This window comes from Oryzias melastigma, linkage group LG3 (genome assembly GCF_002922805.2).
Source record: "Oryzias melastigma strain HK-1 linkage group LG3, ASM292280v2, whole genome shotgun sequence".
Classification (NCBI taxonomy): domain Eukaryota; kingdom Metazoa; phylum Chordata; class Actinopteri; order Beloniformes; family Adrianichthyidae; genus Oryzias; species Oryzias melastigma.
The window spans coordinates 5,392,693-5,415,480 of record NC_050514.1 but is presented as its reverse complement, the minus strand read 5'-3'; the positions used below and the strand labels follow the sequence as shown (position 1 = coordinate 5,415,480).

At 38.3% G+C, this 22,788-nt stretch overlaps 1 protein-coding gene across 8 annotated transcripts in view; it reads left to right on the top strand.

The window, feature by feature from the left end:
- Positions 1-22,788, top strand: part of myo9aa (myosin IXAa) — a 105,248-nt gene that overhangs the window by 13,674 nt on the left and 68,786 nt on the right. For all 8 annotated transcript variants that reach the window (XM_024295344.2, XM_024295348.2, XM_024295342.2 and 5 more), the window contains exon 2: positions 6,963-7,934. In XM_024295344.2, coding sequence (XP_024151112.1) covers positions 7,050-7,934 — 885 coding nt within the window. In that variant the 5' untranslated portion in view covers positions 6,963-7,049. The remainder of the gene's footprint in view (positions 1-6,962; positions 7,935-22,788) is intronic.

The window sequence follows — 22,788 nt, the reverse complement described above, 5'->3', positions numbered from 1 at the left end:
AAAAAAAAAAAAAAGCATAAAATAGGAGCATTATTGAGATTAAATTAAATTGGGAAGAACTATTTACATGGAAACCAGTATACAGCATCACTTTTTATTGAATACTCTAACTCACCCAAGCAGAAAGCGAAGATTTGGAGCTAATATGCTTGTTGCTGTGGCTGCACTTGCCTGGCTGATGCTAAAGTAGTTTACTTATTTTATTACTGCCTGTGCATTCCGTGTTCACCTTTTTTTTTCTTTTCTACACAAGTTCTAGTATCAGTTTTTAGTAATTTTATGGTACAATAATACAGAGTGTGAAACTGAAACGATGTAGCAACCTGTTCTATGGGGGGCCTGATTCATGGATGGGCAGGCCCGGCCCGCCCTCTGGCGCCGGGACTGGTTTGTAACACTAATGTTTTAGTTTTTATCAAGCCCACATGTTCCCTTCCTATATTGTTGGCCAAGAAGGAAATAGGAAAAAGGCCATTTGAGGCCGGTTTCCAAAGAAATTAAGTTTTCCTTCATGTAAAAAAATCTTAACTTATCCCCCAAAGAAACTTATGTGCAGTCTGATTGCAAATATCTTTGTCTCTTATTAGATGGGTACTGGTCTTATTTTTGCTGTTCACAATCCAATGGTGACATATTAGATTATCTGTTTTATGTATAGGTATATGGTTTAAGAACAAACAACACAACACATTTAGAGTGCTGGATCTAGACATTCAAGATTCATTCTGTTATTTATTATCAGAATCTGCATTTTATTCAGGTTTTTATCTGGGATTTTGGATACTCAGAAGACAGATTATCACAGCCTAATAGAAACCTGCATATTGTTTACTAAAAAAGGTAAAATATTCATATGATCTTCTGATGGCGGCGCTCCCAGCTGGGAGACAGGACTGACTAGTAGGATTGCATAGACTTTTGTATAGCGCCACTCTCTGCTGCACTGACTACTGTTCTCTGGCCTGATGATTAAGCCCCGCCCTGATATCTCGTCCTTCTATTCTTTTTTCCATTTTCTTAATACTAGCCTAGCATATTAAACTGGAATTTTGTAACATTTACTTTTTTGTCATTTTAGTTATTTCATGGCTGTAAAAGTGTTAAGTTTCAGCAGAGATTTTAGGGCAACTATTTCTAGTGACTCTACTCTATCTTAACATTTTCGGTTACAACAAACATGTCCCTATTTTAGTTTTTTCATTAGTACAAACTTTAAAACAACAGACAAGCTCAGAACAGTTCATAATGGAAGCAAACATAAACATGAGATTGTTGAAATCTGGATTCACAATGAAAAAAACTTGTGCTAACGGCTAAAGCTAATGCCAAAGTTTTGTTTGTTTGTTTGTGTAGCCAGTCATGCGCTTCTGGCTTGGAGTCAAGTCATCGTAACCTCAAATTCAGCTTAATTGTTGCATGTTTTTCAGAGGTCACACATTTTAAAGCAATTCTTTCCTTGTAGAGTTTTGTTTAGAACCGGTTTAGCTTCAATCTATTAAAGTGGCTCCACTTTAGCTCATTTAAATCATCCCCTGTAGCTGTCATTTCTTGGCCAGTGCTTCATGCCTTCGCTGTAATTTTCAGTTCTGGCTGCATTGTTGGTTTTGTGGTCAGTTTCCTCCACCTGTGATGGTGGGAGTGGAAGAGAGCTGCTCTGAAGCTTGTGGTATGCTAGCTGCATGGCATACACTCCTCTTTTGCTTTATCTGCGCCTTATTTGCACTCCAACGCATTGCCATCATAAACATCCTATACATGCGGACGTTCTTGAGAAAGAATGCCCTTTTGTTTAATGCTTCACGAAGCAGAAAAAGGATGCTGGTACTGGTGGTGCAACAAACTGGATGTTAGTTTAAATCACTTTTGTTTGCTTTTTTTGTTGTACATTTTGTTCCAACACAATCAAATTTTGGCATAATTTAAAAAAGGGGGTTTAATGTTAGCTTTCACAAACATTAAAACATTCAGATTTGATGCAGAGTTCACAGGTCACTGCTGACTCGCACGTCCCACTTCAGCACGTTCACATCCGGACTTTAATAAAGAATCTCAGCACTATGAGGCCTGTTTACACAAGCTGAGCACGGCTGACAATGACATTCATGATGCTTCTCAGGGATGACTTCATAGTGCAAAAAGCTCACCAAACCTGATCTTTCACTCACTGGTTACAATAGCAGTCATTGAGAAGTCCTGCTTAGCACATCTATGGAAAAATGTGTAACAAAGTCTGTCAGATAATGCTCAATTATTAGTGAATAGTTTTTTATTCTTAACTCCTATTTAGGAAGAAGATGCATTTGAAACAAACCGCTAATGCCTAAAGAGGAGTGGGTCATTCAAGCATACATTTAAGACATGTAAAGAAAAAAATTAAACAGGTTTTTACATTAGATAAAAAGGCGCATGTGAACAAAGCATGACTTATTATTTATTTACCCAAAACTATGTACTAGAAACTGTGTGATTTATTGAAGAACCTTCAAGGAGCAATAACTCAGTGATCGGTTTCTTTATGGATTTGTTGATCCACATTGAAAATATGTTGATTGATGGGACTTTCCATGGTGCGTGAAAGTTTGTTGTAGAGTTCTGGTCTGACTGGGGCCCTCATACCCATACAAGTCTTTTCTCCATCACCCAGTTTGTTGTAGATTTGCAGGTGTAAAGAAGACAGAGTTAGCTTAGGTTCCAAATTACAACTCCTCCACCTCAATACTTTGTACCTGATTTCTCTTATTTTAAAAGTTTAGTTATTATAATTTGTTGTTTTTCTAAATATTCGAATATTTTTATTGGGCAATCTGCTGTTTTGCATCCCTCCAGCAGGAATAGAGACCAAGAAAAAGCTCCAATAGTCCCCTTGGTAAGGTGTTTTTCTGGAAGACATTGATCCAAATGCAGATACAATCAGATGGACTCTGATAACATCTCACCCAAGCTTGACCTTAACAATGCACATTCCTAGTGTGTTTTACATATCCAACATTTCCAACCCGGCTTCTTTTGGAATATTTGTTGAATGCATCTGCCATCATCTGCCCTCATCTACTGTCTTGGCAACATCTCCTCTGATTTTTTTTTTCCCTTGAGGTGTCTGAACTCTGACCAGGTCATGTAAAAAAATAAAATAAAAAAAAGAAAACAAGACCAAATTCTGGTTCAGTTGGTTAAAGAGCATAGATGTAGAAGAAATAAAATTTATTTACCTTTCCTTTAGATGTGCATTTTTTAATTTCATAAGGGCAGAAATCTCTCATGTTTGTTAGTGTGCCAACATGTGGATGATGCTTTCAGCTTAGACTGTTCTCTTTAGCTTTTGCTTATTAACTAAATACAATTTATTTTTGGTGTGACTCCGATACAGCATTCGAGTGTATTTGTTTTTATAAGAATGTATACAGTTTCAACTGTTGAATAGAGTTTTGTGTAAAAGTAATAAAAGTAAATAAAAAAAGATATAGCTCTAGCTGTGAAATACAGGGTGGGCTTAAATGGAAACACATGTCTGTGTGTCAGTACACCACCATTGCTGCTTTAAATGGCCGTCTAGAGGGCCGTTGACTAAGTTTATCTCTTCAAATCTCCACAAGATGTATGCTTTCTTTAACATTTCAAAACTGATTTGTCTGAACAATTTAAAAGTTGAAGAAATAACAAACCAAGTCATTTGTCTTCCATATAATCTGGTTTTGTTAGGGTTCTTTTTAGGGCTAGATAAAAAATCAGGAATCAGTGTGGTTAAAAAAAATATGTTTTAATTTGTGAAAAACATTATGTTGTTCACCTGCCAGAAGATACAGCCACATCAAACCAGATTCACAGATTCACACAAGTGGTTTGGCAGAGATTTTTACACCGGATTCCCTTCCTGACTCTCAACCCTGTACTTTATTTGGCCTGGAGACTGGCAAAGGGAGATTGAGACTTGGGCCCCCCTGTGGCTACATAGTTAGGCAGTAGCGTGAAGGGTCTTGCCTGAGGACCCTCACTGGATTAAGCTCCTTGCATGCCCTGGGAAGCAAACTGATTCAGAATGCTCTGATTTATAAAAGAATAGGCTGAAATTCTTGTCTATGTCTTTGAAAAATTCCTACCCAAACTGCATGAATGGTATCACCAAAGCCCTATTGTTAAATGACAAAAATCCACCTGTTCCAGGACTGGCCAACCCTGGTCCTCAGAGCCACAACCCTGCCTGTTTTCCAGTTCTCCCTGACTAGCTTGCTGCTGATTATCTGAGTCAAGTGATTGACTGAACACACCTGATTTAGGTAGTTAGCATCATGCAGTCCAGGAAGAGCTGGAACCCTGACTGGGTTGTGGCTCTTGAGGGTGGCTAGCCCTGCGTTCATTATCTCGATGCGCTTTAACCTGAGTAGGGTCAATGGGATCACTGGAGACTCTCAGATGCCCCGGACAGGTCATCAGTCAATTGCAGTTTCACACATATGGACATACAACCCCTCAACACACACTTATAACCAAAATATTGGGTCACACGTTTCACCTTGTAACCTTTATCCTGTTTAGTATTGGAGAAAAAAAGGTTAATTAATATGACTTTTGTGTGATATCTTGCATTATACATACAAAAAAACTAGTCTTGCACAAAAAACAAATAATATATTCAGACCGACCACACAAGTTAACAAAGCTTTGCCTCATACTTCAAACTTCTCCTTTGTTGCTTTAGCCTCTCAAATCTGTCTAAAGGAAGATTTTCAAACATGATCACAGACACTCTGGAGAACTCCAGCAGGTAGTTGTCCTTGTTGGGTAGTAGGAGTGCAGAGCCAGCCTGCACAGCCCTGGTCTGTCGAGCACTGGCACAACCCTAAATCCCCGCTCCCTATCCCTTAAGCAGGGAGCTGACCATCTGTTTGGGACTCCGGGGCATAATTCTGTGCTAAAAAGCTCACACCTGGTCCTGCATGCAGACAGAGTCCAGAAAGAAGCAGGTAACATTCACATTATAGCACTATTGGAAAATGTAGAAAGAGCCTTCATGGAATCAGCTTCAGACAGCAAAATGTGGAGGTTTAAAAAGAGGTTAACGGCACGTTTTCCTGTTTTTCATGAGCCGACATCTACGTTTGAGGAGGGGCAAGGCCATCTGTGGTGGTATGTGTTTGTACGGCAGAGTTATATCAGGCTGGCCGAGGTGACACTCGGCATGACAGGAAAGGATCCAGGCATGTGTGCAGCACTGGACCGTTTCCCTACTGGAGCTGTCTGTGCAACAACTATATTTGCCCCTTTGGTCACTTCCTGTTTCAGCTTGTTTTCTGCTACGTTCACGATGCTCCTGCAGATTGATGGATGAGGAGGAATCAAGGAGTTTTAGAAACATCAAAAATCCGTAGTATCATAGTCATTGTCATCTAAAAATTGACCAAATCTCACAGCAGTTCTTCATTTTTATTTTTGTTTCATTTATCCTAAAAAGTTAAAAATCAAATCTGTTAAATTTTATTTTTTTAATATGTAGACTGTAAAAAAAAATTGACTTTTTACACAAAAAAATACACCTGAGAAGATAAAGGTCTGATCTGATTTCAAATCTGTTTTTGATGATAAAAGATCTTTGATCTGTTCTCACTAAATGCTTTATTTAAAAACATAATTGTACATTGGAGAACAATCCTAAAAAAAATCAGCTTTTAACCTTCCAATTTAATACATTAGATCATAAAGAACAATAAAGCTAAATATTATCTCCTGATGGCTGAAAATCCATTTGTGCATTTCTAAAAAAAAAGAGACGCAGTCTCAACAAATCAATACTGAAATTATTATTAATGATTGGCAAATTTTCCAGTTATCCGGAGCTTTATTCTCAGTCTTGTGTCTTTGTCTGTACAGCAGGGAGATCCTGCAGCAGCATGGTTGGGTAATCCTCCATGTCGTCCTATCCTTCTGTCTCTGTGGCCCCTGCTCTCCCTGCAGTGTCCCTCTGCTGTGCACTAAGAGGGAACTGTGAATGGCGGGATTGTGTAACCAGTAAAGATGATGGCCGCTGCAGTTCTGAGGGACAGCCAGAGTTTATGTCTGTGGATATGCGAGTGGTAATCCTGCAGATCCATGGGCCTTATCCTCTGTCTGTTGCATGTGTGCAGGTCAGGCTGTAGCAAAATGATTTGGCTCTTTAGAAGATTACATAACAGGATGCAGTTCTCCTGCTGTGATATCACAGTTTTCGTCCTCTGGTGGATATAAGAGCAGATTCTGTTTAAGAATCTCATTCATTATTATTTTTTTAATCCAGGTCAATTCATATTAGACATTTGCTTGTATTCCTTCCATTAAAAATGCAACGATTAATCAACTTAATTGATGAATCAGCTTATATTTATACAATCCAACCAGATCAATCTATCTGTTGTTAATCAAATGACCTATACCAGTAAAAAAAATAATTTAAATATAAAGTAAATTGATTACATCTATTGGGAAATACCATTTGGATTGAGGTAGAGTAGGTGTATTTACCAGAATGTCATAACAACAAAGTGCAATCACAGCGGACAACACACGTGATGGCTGCAAAAAATGATCAAAACCATCATTACAGTATAATGTGTGGAAACAGAGTGTTCTAATAATGCTCTGTTTGTATTAATTTGATTTGAAAAAACCGCAGCGGGCTGAACTTTAAAAAACTCAAATGTGAATGGATCTGAAATTAATTCTTATACACATATTTCATTTACGCTTGATTATCTTGAAAGAAATACAAGGATTCTTTTTTTAAATCCACCACAATTTCACGCTTGGTATCAGTTTTCCTCAATTTATTCATTTTCTATAAACCAAAATGAATGAACTCAATAGAATGTGATGGTTGAGGTGTGTAATGTCCTAGACAAAGTTGCTGGTATTTAGGAGTTCATCTGTTTCTTTTGCTTTAAAATATTAGATGCTGCTTCATCATTTTTGATTTTGTGATGTTTGTCTTGCAGTGGTTATGTCTTGAGGTGGTGGCTCCTCCGACTTCATAAGGGACGTGCTGGGAGCAGACTGCTGCTAATGGGAACACCTGCTGCGCCATGACATCTCGCGATGGCCTCGGTGGTCTTGGCGGAATGGGCACTTTGGGTCGGCGGCAGCGCTTTGAAAACTCAGAGTTCACTCTGCGCATCTACCCGGGCGACCTGGCAGAGGGGACGATCTACTGCCCCATCAGTGCCCGCAAGACCACCACAGCGGCTGAGGCCATTGAACGCGTCATCGAGCGACTGCAGCTGGACCGGACCCGGTGCTACGTTCTGGCTGAAGTGAAGGAGTTTGGCGGGGAAGAATGGATTCTGAACCCCACCGACTGTCCCGTTCAGAGGATGATGCTGTGGCCCCGCGTGGCCCTGGAGCACCGCCCCCTGTATGGCGGGGAGGATTACCGCTTCCTGCTGAGGCAGAAGAACCTGGACGGCTCCATTCACTATGGCGGCAGCCTGCAGATGTGGCTCCAGGTCACAGAGGAGCGCAGGCGCTTGATGGAGCGCGGCCTGCTGCCTCAGCCCGACTCTCAGGGCGACCACGCAGACCTGTGCTGCCTGCCGGAGCTGAACGAGCGCTCGCTGCTGGACAACCTGCGCTCGCGCTTCTACCAGGAGAAGATCTACACGTACGTCGGAACCATCCTCATCGGCATCAATCCCTTTAAGTTCCTGCCGATCTACAACCCCAAATATGTGAAGATGTATGACAATCATACACTGGGAGATTTGGAGCCCCACATTTACGCTGTGGCGGATGTTGCTTATCACGCCATGCTGCAGAAACAGAGGAATCAGTGCATAGTTATATCTGGAGAGAGCGGTTCAGGGAAGACGCAAAGTACAAACTTTCTCATTCATCATCTGACGGCTCTGAGTCAGAAGGGCTTTGCCAGTGGGGTGGAGCAGATCATCCTGGGGGCGGGGCCTGTTTTGGAGGTAAGAATAACCCTTCTGCAGTGAAGGTTCACAGTCTCTGCATTAATGTCTGCATGTGCATCACCAATTGTATTATTTGTTTTCTGATGGCTGTATAGGATTGCTTATGTAACTATTAGGAGAACATGGAAAACTGCAGTAAATTATATTGGAATCAATCACATTAAAAATAGTTTCACTTTTCAAATTAGGTATAAAATCATAATTCAGAAGCCTCTCCAACGCAGCAATGAATGAAATCAAGCAGAGTGGAAGTCTTTCAAAAGAAAGCATAGAGAACTGGTTGAACTGTAGAAATGAAACACCTTGTTGCTTTGATGAGACCCAGAGGGGCTTACCTGTGTGGTACAGACTGTGCTAAATCAACATCCAAGCCTTCACTTTTGCCTCGTTTAGCAACAATTACAGTCTTTTTCGTTAGGATTGATGGACGAGCATTACTATTATAGTTGCTATTTTCCCACATATAATCATTGTTTCAGTTTAACAATTTTGCTGTGTGCCATTTTTTGAAACTACAATAATGAAGACATTTTCATAAGGCACGATGCACAATGAGGTGTCCATTGGCGTTGTTGGATGGTTAAGTGAGTGATAATGCCCTTTAAAGTGTGAATTATCAGAAATTAACACACGTCGTGGAACCCTGAATGATTGCTTCCACAAAGTGTGTTAATTTCTGATAATGCACACCTTAAAGGGCATTATTCCACCTATACTATGGTCACTTATAAAATAAATAACTATTGAATTAATTTTTTAGTACTTAATTCTCGTTATTTTTTTATTTGGATCGCTTCCTCACAAAAGCAGGCTATTTGACATATGGTGTGACGCGTTGTCATAGGCTGAGATGGCACTGACTTCAACTGAAACGGCAAAGAAAAGTGAAATATATGCTGATTGTCATGATAAGTTAAATAAAACCTCAGCTCAGAGAGAAAGTTCACCTTTTACAACTTCTTTTTTGTCCAGTTGATTAACATTTGGGCTGTGTGACCGGAACTACTTCTTTGAATGTGCATAATCACTTTTTAATCCACCCAGCAGCCAATCAGAATTGAGTATTCACCCGGACCACGGTCTAATTTCTGATGGTGAACACCTTAAAGGGCATTACCCATACTATGGTCACTTACAAAAAAGAAACAAAAATTAAATCAAATATTCATACATGAATCTTGCTATTTTTATTAGTTTACATTGTTTCTCACCAGAAATGATTGACTATTCTGCAGTGTGACTCATTGTCATGGGAACGGCTACCGAGCCTGCAACCACCTCGCTCTGCTCCAGCTGCTGTATAAAGATAAACCAAAGGAGGAAAGTGGTGTATTTGCTAAACCTCATGTTTAGCGGTACAAAGCATCTCCTCCAAGTGAAAGTCGACCTCTTACCACTAGTTTTTGTCCAGATGAAGATGTTAAAGCATCAGTTTGTTTCAGAGACAAAGTCCACCAGTAGTTTCCTAAATTACTTTTAGAGCAACAAATATTATTAATTAAATAACATTATCTATAGACAAATATATTTGATAGAGATACAAGCATGTGCATCATAGTGATATTTGAAGGACAGAGAACTTTTTTTTACTGTCTTGCTGTTGTGATATTTATTAGGTGTCACTTATCACTGTGGATTATCACTTTTTAATGGACATAGTCAAGTATTCACTCGGACCATGGTAGAATTTACATTAAAGTGCAAAATATCAACCAGGTTAAAGTCATGTAAGCCTGAGGTGATGATGTCTCTTCTGTGTTGATTCATTTCTGGTACTACATCTTTTAACATCTTTGTGGTTTTCATCAACAGTTGCACTGTTGGGAAGATTCTTTTGCACATAAAAGGGCATAAATCCAAGCAGCTCGTGGTTTATTAGCAGAACAGTTAGAAGGTCTTTGTTTTTATTGGCTGATTCAAACTTAATATGAAAGTAGAAACATAGCTTTTGCATCTGTCATTTTCTCTTTCACTTATCTGTCACTTTTATAGACGGAGTTTATAAGTCCCGGACAAGTTCACAACAAGTTCTTGTTTGTGCAACTGAATTCCTAAGAGTTGCATAAGGCCCCTCAACTGTAATGCTGGCTCTCACAAAGGTAGAATGAGACTGGGGGTTATTAGGACAGTGAAGCCATTGAGTACTTTTGGTTCACGGAACAAAAAAGGGAGCAGCTGGTATGATGTAGAAGTTATTTCCTCGACCACTAAAGGTTTCTCCTATTTTAATCATTTTCAAATATCTCTTGGCATCAATGATTATTTGCCGTGTTTTACAGGAAATAAAGTTTTCTTAGCACCATTGTGAAGTTCATAGGGTTTGATTTGAAGCCAGGTACTCCAGGAAAACAGTGCAGTAGCTCTGCTGTATATTTTATTGCTCTCTGACTGCCAAGTACAGTTCAGTGGAATGCCATTCATTTGTGTGTGCCGGGTTAATGTCTAAGCACATTATGCTAATCCCGAACAGTGGAGTGAGTCGTTTCGAGTGCAGAGGAGTAGCCCTTAATTGTTTGCACAGTAAGATTGCATAGCTGCCCATGAGTGACTCATTACAAGAAGCTGCTGTGCTACCAGGGAGATAGAGGAAAGGAGTGGAGGAGCACCTGCCAAAACCGCCTCAAAGGAGTGACTTATCTTCACCCAAACGGTCAATTGTTCATTCAAGACCGAAAGAGGCGAGAAGGGAAGGGTCGAAAGTGGCCCCAGTGTTGTGTTGATTCAGAATTTTCTCGTGCTGTCTGTGTCTTCACCTCCTGTCAATGATAAGTCCACATTCAGAGAGTCTGGGCGTCTGCAAGAGTTAATGTTTTATTAGCTTAATCTAAAGTGGTGTTGATTCGAGCGTGACCTCTAACTTTACATGAGCCACTGATTTCAGGAGCCCCATGGCCAAAATCATTTGCATTGTGGGAGATTTAAAGTAATTTAATAAAAAACTTAACTGAAAAACCCCAACGTCAACTCCACAGAGAAAACACACTTTTTAACACATATTTTAATCATTTTTGTACTTGTATAAGACTTGGTATGAGGGCCACCCTGAACCGGCTTACTGGAAAAAAACTAACAAATCAAAAAGGGCTCATATTAATATGTAACATGTAGGTTTGGATTTTCCTCCATCTCTAACTATAAACTGGTTTAAATATATGTTGTTTCGCTTGGAGAAATACTGAAAATCAGTTGATAGAAGCAACATGGGACCTTCAACAGAACTGTGTTGACTTTAGTTGAACTTTTGCCCTCTGTATTGTAATAAGTAGTTTGTTTCAAAAGTTTGGGAACCATCAAGAATTATTTTTTCATATTCATGATCTATTTATTATTTGAACGTTGGGGGAAAAATGTGTCACCCTTTATATATATATATATAAACCCTTTATATATATATATATATAAAGGGTGAGGTCTGTATTGTTCATCAACCATACACAGAAATGTCAGACATGGGATAACTAGGCATCAAATTATGGATTGCTTGAAAAGGAGAGGGAGGAAGTGAACTTGTATAAACCCACTCCGGCTGTTTGATTTTAAAGTATTTATTTGTAGATTAGTGCACAAAATAAGTATTTTGTCAATGACAAAGGTTCATCTCTATACTTTGTAATGCAGGTCTTCAGCAGGTTAACACACGCTATTTTGGTCCATTCTTACATGCAGATCTTCTCAAGAGCTGTGATGTTTTGGTTCTCTTGGATGGAGAGCCAGAGACTGGTTAGAACACTCCAGAACCATGAAATGCTTTTCACGTAGACACTCCTTCATGTGTTTTGGATCATTATCATGTTTGAAGATCCAGAAATGTTTTTTTCTCAGTGCTATCACTAATGAATTCATCCCTTCTTTCCTTAGTATGGCTCAGCTGTCCATGAAAGTTGTCTTTCAAGAAAAAAATAAAAAGTTCTGGTTAGAAAGAAATTTTCTTCACCCTTACATTGTGATGTCTTGGTTAGGAATCAGACTGAAATGTAGTCTTTGTCACTCACGGGTAGAACATTTGTATTGAAGGCTTCTCTCAGATGTACAGCATCACTTTAAAGTGACAAACCATCCATAGAAACTGTATGACAGCAGAGTAAAGCTGACAAATGCTGTTGTGTCAGCTGAAAGCAAATGTGAGCTGAAAGATTAACAAGACACATTAGCATACGTCTTTACCAACAGGTTTATGGTGAACATGAGCCAACAGGAGACTGAAACTAAAGAGGCCTAGAAGAGAGGCCAACATCTTTTTTATGGGGGCACAATGTGTAACCCAACAAACCGTAAACAGTAGCGTCTGTGATGTACATGACAAACTAAAGTGGCGTTTTTTTTACAGTATGACAGCTGCTTTGCACTCGGGTTGACCCTGCAGAAATCAGCTGTTTAGAAGTCACACAGAAACTATGACAAACACTTCAACGTTTCTTGGCTTCTTATCTAATGCTGTCTGTCATTCCTGAACTTTTTTTTCCCCTCATCGTTTGAGTTGATGTTGATCTTGGCATTCTTTTGACATTGGTCTCATTAACTTGAATATACAGTTTCACATGGTTGGTTTGTGGCTTTGAAAGACCTCCTCTAGGCTGTTAGATGAGCAGAAAGTAATCAACTGGTTTTATTCCTCTACTTTTTTTATGTTCAAAAGTTGAAATAGCTAGTTATTTAAAAAAGTTGGATGGATATTTGACAAATAATCAATATTTAATAAATATTTAATAGTTTTGTTCAATCAGAAGCTGAATTGAATTCAGACCTTTCAGTGGTTTGGCAGTTTTTGTGTTTTTGTTGTGTTTCTCTGTTGGTTTAAAACAGCCTAATAATTAAAAATACAAGTAATGCTGTTTTATTATTTTTTATTGAAGATATTTGAAATCTTCTTTATTTGTTAGGGGATCAAAATAGTAACTTTTTAAGATGCTAAAAATATAGTTGGCTTGAAGTTCATAAAGTTCCTCATTATTTCTGTTATTATTTCTGCATTCCTTTATGCTTTTTATTATTATTACTTTAACGGGATATCCTTTACTGGATCCCAATAGATTGATTTCCAACTCTAATTGACACGACACCTCATCAACAAGGCAAATACGAATCTGTTGGAGTGTTTACTGAAGCTGGAAAGCTCCCTAGAGTAAACAGCAGAAATCCTCCAAGACAGCCGAGCATTCCGCTCTGTAACCATGAGATTTCACAACACGCCTCTGCAGTATTTTTCCTACTTTTTCCCTCTGATCCTCTTTAACAGCACTTGCTCCAAACAGGACATGTGATCCAAGCCTGATTGTAGTTCTTGCAAAGCACAAAAAATGCTTAAATAAATCCTAATATTTATGTAAACTTGTCGACTGAGCTTCAAACATTGTGTTAGAAGATGGTTTGTTGAAGGAGCAGCAGACATTCAGCTCTTATGCACATTTTCTTCCACTCCCATCATGCACCTGCTGTCACAGACTACCTATGATTGCATTTGAGGTAATAAAACATGAAAATAGCTGAGCTGCATCACATCTTTTGCCAATTTCTGGTTCTGAAGATTATGCTCTTTCTTTGTAATTACAGAACTTTTAATGATATCATTACAAAATTTTATAATGTTTAAGAAAAAAGGCAGACGGTACTGTTTTATACTCCAGAAATGGTTAAAAATAAACTGAAAATACACATTTTTCAAGCAAAAAGCCTTTTAAGGTTTACTGAATGCAAGGTTATCAAACTTTATTAACCTCGTTCTGTTCCATTAATTCAACATTTTTCACAAAAATATTTTACAAATTCCAAAAGTTGAGATTGTGTTTTAAAATTGTTTGTCACCACTTATTCAATATGTATTTCATAGACAAACAAACTTAAGTAATATGTCCAGATCTTTACATTTGTATTTTTTTTATATATTTTGAATTAACAATGTTTAATAAAGATGGACATATTTGGGTAAAATTAACTTAAAAAAACAATGCAATACCACATGAATTAAAAAACTGTTTTGATGAATAAATGATACTGCAACTCCCAGTACTAACAGATCAGTCACACAAGTCACAGGTCTAATTTTTGAAATTCCTGCACGTTGGCTTCATCTGATAACTGAAGCCCTTGAATCACTTGACGTGTAGGATAGAAAACATTCTTTGCACCAAAATGCAGAAAAAGCTAAATAGAACTTGTAAAATACAAATTTGATCCTTTTGTTTTTTTTTTGAGAAAAATTCACAGATTATTTCTGATCCATGAGAAGATGACGTAGCAGCTTTGGGGAAAGGGTTAATTCCAAGATTTTAGCTTTTTTTTAGTCATGGTTGATCAAAAAAAGTCTTTGTGATGCTCTTAGTTGTCTTTTCTTACACATCAGTTCTTCAAATTAGGCATTTGTTGAGTTTTAATATTTTTAAAAGCTGCAGTCTTGGTGCTTTTGCAAAAATGATGTCAGCACAGTCTGCTGCTGATGATGATGCTGTTAGCTGGTTGAACTCACAGACTGGTTTTTTGATGATCGGAGAAAGATGAAGAGTTCTTGCTGGTTGGTCCAGCTGTTACTTTTCTCTGTGTTTATCTCACCATCCTGGTGCCAAGCTCCTATTTTTCCCTGAAATTGTACACAAGCTCTGGTACTGGTGGCAGTAGAAGAACATACTGTTCCTGCTTTGTCATCCCATCTGTGCACAAACGGAAAGCTTTAGTCTGTAGCAAATTCAGTCCAGAATAGACTGGGAGTCTCCTCCTCCTAGTATCTTGAATTCTAGCTGATATTTAATCAAAGTGATTTAATTTTTTTAACTTTGTGTGCATTTTCTAAAAGAGTTTATAAAACTTAAATCTGCTCAATTATTTCCCAATGGATAAAGATGCTTTCTTTTCCCTGTTTTTGGTATATATTGTAGAATTTTCATAAAATGGATCAAAAAGATCTGCAGCCTGATGGAAATAAAGATCTTTCAGCTCTAATCTGTGCATGAATAAGGTCTTGTTATTTTTCCTGATTAACCATTTAGTCAGTGATCAGCGACAGATGGCAGCAGCCCAACAATACTGCTGCTTGTTTCTCCTCACAGACCCTTCCTTTATGCTGCCGTTTCCCGGACTTCCCAGGTGTTTTATCAGACCAAATGCATCTCAGTCAGCACCTGCTCCCAGGCCTGAGCAGCTGTCCGGCAGCGAGGTGTCACAAAGCAGGAGTAGTCACAGAAAATGTGTTAGTGAACATTATATAGTACAAAAAGGATGCTATGCGCTTTAGTTGGTGCTGATTCATTTACTTGTCTTTAAGGCTGCCACGATTAGTCGACTAATCAACGACTAATCGACTATTAAAATAGTTAACGACTAATTTAATAGTGGATTAGTCGTTCCTTTATATTATATGGAGTCAGAGTGTAGTAAAGTTGAAAGTTATAATGGCATGCTGCTAGCTTTTTGGACTAGTTTTGTATTTATTAAGGTCTTTTAGGCTATTTTGGACTTTAGCTAATATTTCAGCTTCATGCTAGCTGTTTGGCTACTTTAGGCTTTTTTTGTTTTTAGGCTGTTTTGGAGTTAGTCTAATATTTACAAGGTAGCTGTTTTTGTTAATTAAGGCTTTTTCAGTTTTTTTAAAGGTATTTTGAAGTTTATCTATTTTTTAAGTTACATGCTAACTGTTTTGGTTAATCTATGCTTTTTTCAGTTTTTTAGGCTAATTTGGCATTTAATATCTTTGCTGGCTATCAGCTTGAGCTTTTTTAGCTATTAGCTTCAGCGATTTCAGCTATCAACTTCAGTGTGTTTAGCTATCAAATTCAGCTTACATACTGTGCTATATATCTAGTTTTTTTAGTTAGATTAAAGCTGTTTGTGGCAGCACTACTTGTCTTTAAAAAAAAAAGAAACCTGAATAATTTTTAAAATCAAATAAATCCAGAAATCTAAGAAGATTCATTTTCACGACCTTGCTCAACTTTTCTTAATGGAAGTGTTGGACCAAATGTTAAAATAATAAATGGTGTATACTTATATCGTGGAATACTGATCAGAGGTAGAGTGGTCGACCTCTGATCTGAAATGGTAACTAGTAAATGGCGTATACTTGTATATCAATTTACTACCTAGAAGGCCCAAAGGGCTTTACAGCAAGTCCCATTCACACACTGACGGCGACTCCGCTGCCGAACACTGACGCTAACCTATAACCACCAGGAGCAATGTGGGGTTTATCGTTTTGCTCAAGGACACGTCAACACGAAGACAGGAATCAAACCTGTGATCTTCGATCATATGTTGCCCACTCTACCTCTGCACCACAGCCGCAGAAGATTGCAGGTTTGGTTCCCCGCCTTGTCTGCTTTTGTGTTGAAGTGTCCTTGGGGAAGACACTGCAGCCCACATTGCTCCCGTCAGTTATAGGTTGGCGCCAGAGTTCGTCAGTGTGTGTTAATGGGACTGTGACTCTACAGCACTCAAAGCGAGGTAGAAAACCGCAGTGCAAGTGTAAGACATTTACCATTCAAGTTGGTTAAAGCACTCACAAGTCCCATTCACCCATGCACAGACACATTACCGCACCTTCTTCTATGACGCACAAGATGCCAACTTGTAAAAACCAGGAGCAATGTGGGGTTCAATGTCTTTACACATGAGAAGGCAAAGCGGGAACCTGTGACCTTCTGTTCAACGGTCAACCGCTCTACCCTCTGTATCAAATCAATTATCTTATGATTCATTTTCAAAGCTTTCCCAGTGGTCTTTTTATTGTGATGATGCTGTTTTATCTAAAAACCTGTCATTTTCAAGGATATAGTTTATGCAGAGTGACAGAGGTTTATTAGAAATTTAGCTTTGAGTTTGAATTCGGAGTAAACCTGCTTCTCCTTTGATCTTAGTTTTCTTTATACATATCCTCCATCATGAGAAAAATGCTACAAAAAATGTTAAAAGCACAAAAAACACTTTAATGATTCTGTTAGGTTGGTGAAAAAAGAACAATTTATTTTCCAAATTGTGGGGTGTTTAAAGCAGGGGTCTCCAAACTACGGCCCGCAGGCCAGATCCGGCCCACATCCACATTTGGCCACGCCCCTTGAATATTATCAGCAATGTGCGTTTGTTTGTTTTTTTTTCTTTTCAGTCTGGCCATAAAGTCAAGAATGTAACTTTTTATTCCACTCTTCTGCAGTCTTTGATCCTATGTGGTTATATGTGGCTTTCTTTAAAATTTGAAATGTTTGAGTTTACACAAATCCTGCGATTTTTACCCTTCTTTTGTTACTGTACACACTGACCCCACATCAGAGAAGAAAACAGCGATGTGGCCCTCACAAGAAAAACTTTGGGAATCCCTGGTTTAAAATACAAAACTACTGATTTAAACAAACAAAGGCAAATACTTGCATTTAAGTTAACATTCTGTGTGATTAGACTTATTAAAAATATTGTAATAATTAAATGTACTGTGTTGTATATTATTCTTTCATTTCATGTAGTTGAATTTATCTGTAAAGATTAAGTTGTGAATCCAGGTTGTGCAAATGCATTCAGTTTAGTATAAATCAAGCTTTAAATTCTCTACATTTCCTGTGGGAAGATTTAGCTCTTTTCCTTTTTTTTAATATATATTTTCTATAGAAAACAACATTGCATAGTTTTGTCCCTGCCTATTTTTGGATGACAAATTGCTAGGTTTAATGTCTTAGTAAAAAAAAAGCAAAGCACATTTCCTGTCCCTTAGTTCACATACGTGACACAGCCACCTCTGTTCTCTGATTTGTTTCACCATCTAATCCCTCAATGATTGTTTTATGCAGACACATCTCTTCAGGACTTGTTTTAGGAGTCCTTTGTGAATGCTTAGTCATGACCGGCTCCCTCCCTTCAGCTCCTTTCACAAAGGAGTGGCTCTGAAAATGAAGACACCCGAACAGCATATAAACCGAGTTTTCCTCTAGCTGTCCTTTCTGAGCTTTTCTGCTTTTACTTTAGTGTTTTATTTTATGCACCAGCCGGCATTAGCTTCAGAACATGCAGGCCGTTGTCCGTCCTCGTCATGTTGGCTCTGTTGCATAAACGCTGAAAGCACAGCTCGCTCACCTCACTGGAGTTACATAAATCTCTGCAGGTGACCTCTGCGTGCTGCGGCACGCTCATGCGGCGAGCAGGGTTTGTGGTCACTTTCAGCTTTCCACAAGTCCAGATGTGGTGTAATAAAACTCGGTGAGAAAGCCTCGCACATCTGGAATGAGGCAGAAAGCATCGAGGACCCCAGTGTAGAATGTGCATGGAAAGATCGTCCCAGCTGCCTCTCAACTTTTCTGGCAGTTTGCCTCCATGTTGCTGTTCAACAGATAAGAAAAGTTAGACTTGACTTTTTGTCTCATTTCACCTCTTGTAAAAGAGGAAGTTGATGTTTTTGCCGAGATAAGACTCGACTGGTATATCCATGATAAGCCACCATTACAGGAAATGCAAAGCTTGAAGCTCTGCTATCATCTTCCTTGTTCTTTATCTCCATCTTCTTTTGCTGGCCCTCTTCCAGTCAGAAGTAGCAGTTTGGGTTACACCTGTCAACCACCACCCCGGTTTGGGGACCAGAGGAGGTGCCTTTAATGCAACATGCATTACCTGCCCGACAACATGCATTGTGTTGTGAGGTTTTGTGTGTAAAGCTACAGTCATACCAGGCACGTGGCGTACTTTCTTGATCGCCCATGGCGTTCACACTAGGGGTGTGCATTGTCAAGAGCCTGACGACCTTATACATATTGTCACGATACGATACATATCGCAATATGTATATATCCCAAGACTTAGGCGGGAAACGAAGGCATTTTAAATCGATACAAGTATCGCCAAACGAAATATCGTGATATATTGCAGAATCAATTTCCCCTACACCCCTTGTTCACACAAGACCGTTGCCACCCAATACTAGAGCATGTCTGCCACCCTTTGGTGTGAAATGTCAAAACGGTGCAAATCTCACTCCAGGCTTTTTCTTTCACAGCTCTATTCCAACAAATGAAAGATTCGATTACATAATTCCATCCAGGTACAAATGCAATCAACCTTCAAACTGTTGGCATTTCTGAGAATTAAAAAATTCGGGTCCCGTTCAGTGGATGCACATCTTGTAGCTAGAGCCTGAAAACTGTCTTGAAAATATGAACGTGGATGCCTGAAGCGTGGATATATGCACGCTTACATAGACTTTTAATTGAAAATGGTTGCTGAGGATGTGAACGTAGCCTTAGTCCTGTTCTCAAGCAAATTCTAACTATTTATTGATGAAAATAAGGAAAGTGTTTCTGACATTCCTGCACTCTGTGCCATCCTCAAAGAGGCACCACTCAGAGCAGGAATCTCCTGGTTTCAAGTCACCGTTTGAAGCTCAGCAGAGGGGATGCTGGTGCTCTCCCAGACCAGCCATGATACATAATCTCTCCTCTGAGTCTTGGCATTGCACCAAGGCTTCTCTCTAGTGGATTACGTCCAAGTCTTCTCCACTAGAACACATCTGGAAGGCATCCTGACCAGAGGGCCGGACCACCTGAGCTGGGTTTGATTCATGTGGAGAAAGAAACAAGATCCTCCTTCACAACTGGGCTTTATTTCATTATCTGTAGTCAGGCTCAGTCGCCTTTTGGGGGAAACACATTTCACCTCTTCACTTTTACATTTTCTATTTTATTAATTGTAATCCAAAGCTTTGAGCTGTAGACTTGAGCCTAATTTACTGGAAGATTGACAGTTTCTGAAGTTTTGAGGCCTGGTAATTACATTTTGATATTTTTGGTTTGTATTGTGAGGGTTGTTTTGTTTATTGTGTGAAGTCCTATCATAATGCTGTAGGGGTTTGTGCTGTAAATGAGTATTTGAATTTGTAGTTAACAATCTACAGAAAATGTACCCTGTATATCCAATTTGTTTAATATTTGATACAGACATTTCCGAGACCCCTATCTCATCACCATGATCCCAACTTTCCTTAAAAATTACTTGTGTAGAACTTGGTCCATGTTTTCTGCCTTGTAGTTCATCATAATTCCACTAGGGGCAGTAGAAGGGCTTTTCCTGCTCGTTTTTAAATGGCTACCTCCATGAAATCTCAAAAACACTTTTGGTGGGAAAAAAGTTTTGCAAATTTTCAAATCTTTATGAGAATAACTCATCATTGTTATCCATTGTTTTTAAATGAGTACTTGCTATATTGAAAGAATGTAAAATTTGTTCATAATTCATCATTTATAAGACAATTACACCATGTTTAAAAATGTGTGGATCATATTTGAGGCGGTGGATAAAGAAAGTGCTTTTTCCCTAAACACTTGGGTCAATATTTTTGCCTCTTAAACTAACATTGTTGTGAGCATAAACTTATAAAGTCATCCAACATTTCATGACTGATAGTATCTATATTTAATAAAAAAACACCATCTTGTAGATTTTTTTTGGGTTGGTTTGGAAAACATCTTAATCTCCCCAAAAATTTCGGTCAATACTTTGTTGTAGTGGACTTTACAGGGTTAATGTTGATGCGAAAATCCAAAATGGATTTATCTTCAGACCTTTTATGTATAATGATTCAAATAATACCAAGGCCAACAGTTGAGTGTGTTGAGGTTGAACATGTTTTGACTTCTACAGATATTTTTGTCTCACTAGCAGTTTTCACACAGCTTTATCGCCAAAAACAAAAGATGCATTTGGTAAACCACTCCGGTTCCTTTCTACTGAGATGTTCAAGCTCTGAACTGCTGTATCCAGTACATCACAGCAGGATTTTTACCTGTGCATTCAGCTCAGTATTTGCTACAACTACATGAAAACATGCTTAATTGGAGTTGGGAACAAAGGCCAATGCTGTTCTGCAACATTTCAATTCACTGTGCAGAACCCAAAAATGCACCCAGTTTACACACGTAGTCCCACCTGCCGGCACACCGGACCAGCTGTCCGGCAACACCTGCAGGAGTGCGCCACAGAGACTGACAGAGGAGGCTTTCTTCCTGATGACGGAGCCGTCCTGAAGCCAAAAGCAGTCACAGTGGAGCTGCTGTCTTCTGTGGGCTCCTCGCAGTCTAAAACACACACAGATATGCTCTCAGTTTATTGATGAGGCCCTTTTTGTTTGATAATTGTATGTTTTTTTTTGCAGTTTAAATCCCTGCTGTTGTATTACGTAGGTATAGGAAGTGAAATAATGTCAAAAAATATCATTTTAGAGTTAAAAAAAACAAAGATTATCCAAATAATAGACTAACAACCTATTCTACTCTGCTCTAGTATTTTTATGTTTTCAAAGACTTTAGGATGCCTCCATGTGACAGACCGGTTTAACACTTCCGTGTCACGCTAAACAGAAGATTGAAAGGTAGGCGGAGCCTCTGGGAGCGGACAGCATTTTGATGTCTGTCTCTGGCGGATCCCACTAATTGGATTGACCTCCTTCCTGATCTCAGCGTGCGGCTTAGCTTCACAGCTATGGTTGTGCTAAGTCATCCGCCTCACCTGACTGCTCGCCACTTCCACAAATCAGCTGAGAGTTGGGAAACTCTTGGATCGGAAAATTGACCTACATATGGAAGAGTTGTCCTCAGACTAGCAAGTCTTGTAACATTTTGATTCAGTGTGTGGACATAGGTTTAAATTAATGTCCCTGGAGTCACTTTGTGACTTAAATGTTTATTGTCATAAACGAAAAAAAAGGGATGCCAACAACAAAATCACAGAAACAAAAAAGGCCTAAAACCCAACAGATTTATTTTTTGATGACTATATGTAAATACGTAACAATACAAATAATATATTTGGGTAACTTCATACATATCTGTAGTGATGCGTCAAGAATAATCATGAATTGTGGAATGATTATGTTAGTTGTTATCTAAAGAGCATCTAAAACTTTAAATATATATTTTATTTTATAAAACAAAATACTATAATGAGAAAGTCTGTAATTTTTGTCTCTATTTTACTTAATGAGTTACACAAACTGCCATTAATCACATTTCTGTACAGTCTATGTGGGAAATTCTAATAATACAAATTTAGTCAAAAGTATATTAGTATCCTTGTATACAAGTAAAAGTACATTCTGGTCTCAGAAAAAGCGTACTCCTTTGTTGAGGGTTTAATCTTGGGTTTAAATGTATCATCATAACAAAAATCTGTTTTCTTGACCTTGAACTTTTGAAAACTTGTCCTTGGAGATAAGATAGACTGCAGCTTCACATGACTTCATGCAGAGACCAGGACTATTAAAGGCTCTTTAAATCTGTGCTGGTGTGCAGCTTTTGTTTTACAGAGCTAGTTCATCACTTAAATCAATTACTTTTGTGTATCATTAATGATCTGTTACTAGATTAAGCACTTTACATTTTATACATTTGTCTAATCTGATTGTTCTAATCACTGTGTGTTTAGAGTGAATCAATTTATATTTCTAAAATCCAAGTAGTTCGATCTTGTTTGAGACAAGTAGTTGATTGAATCAAATGGAATTTATTGTACTGTTAAGAAATACTTTCAAAATTAAATAAGTCAATTATTATTGATCTTGGAGAATACCATTTGGATTGATGGAAAGTTGTTCTGGATGTCCTGAATTAATTAAATGACAGTGAGTTGGTTTGAATTGGATCTTTCAAAATAAATCAGTTTTGAATCGTATCGGCTACCATAAATTATATCAGTATAATTGTTGTAAAAATGAATTGTTACAGTCTTACTACTGTGTGTTTTTCTATTATTCTGAATCTTACGTTTCTCATGAATATCTAGTCATGAGTGATGAATATTCAATCATAGGTTTATTCTGAAAACTACATTCTTCTTCAAAATAAAATATCCTTAAACCCAAAACCTACAAGGACCTACTTCGTTATTTTGAAATCAG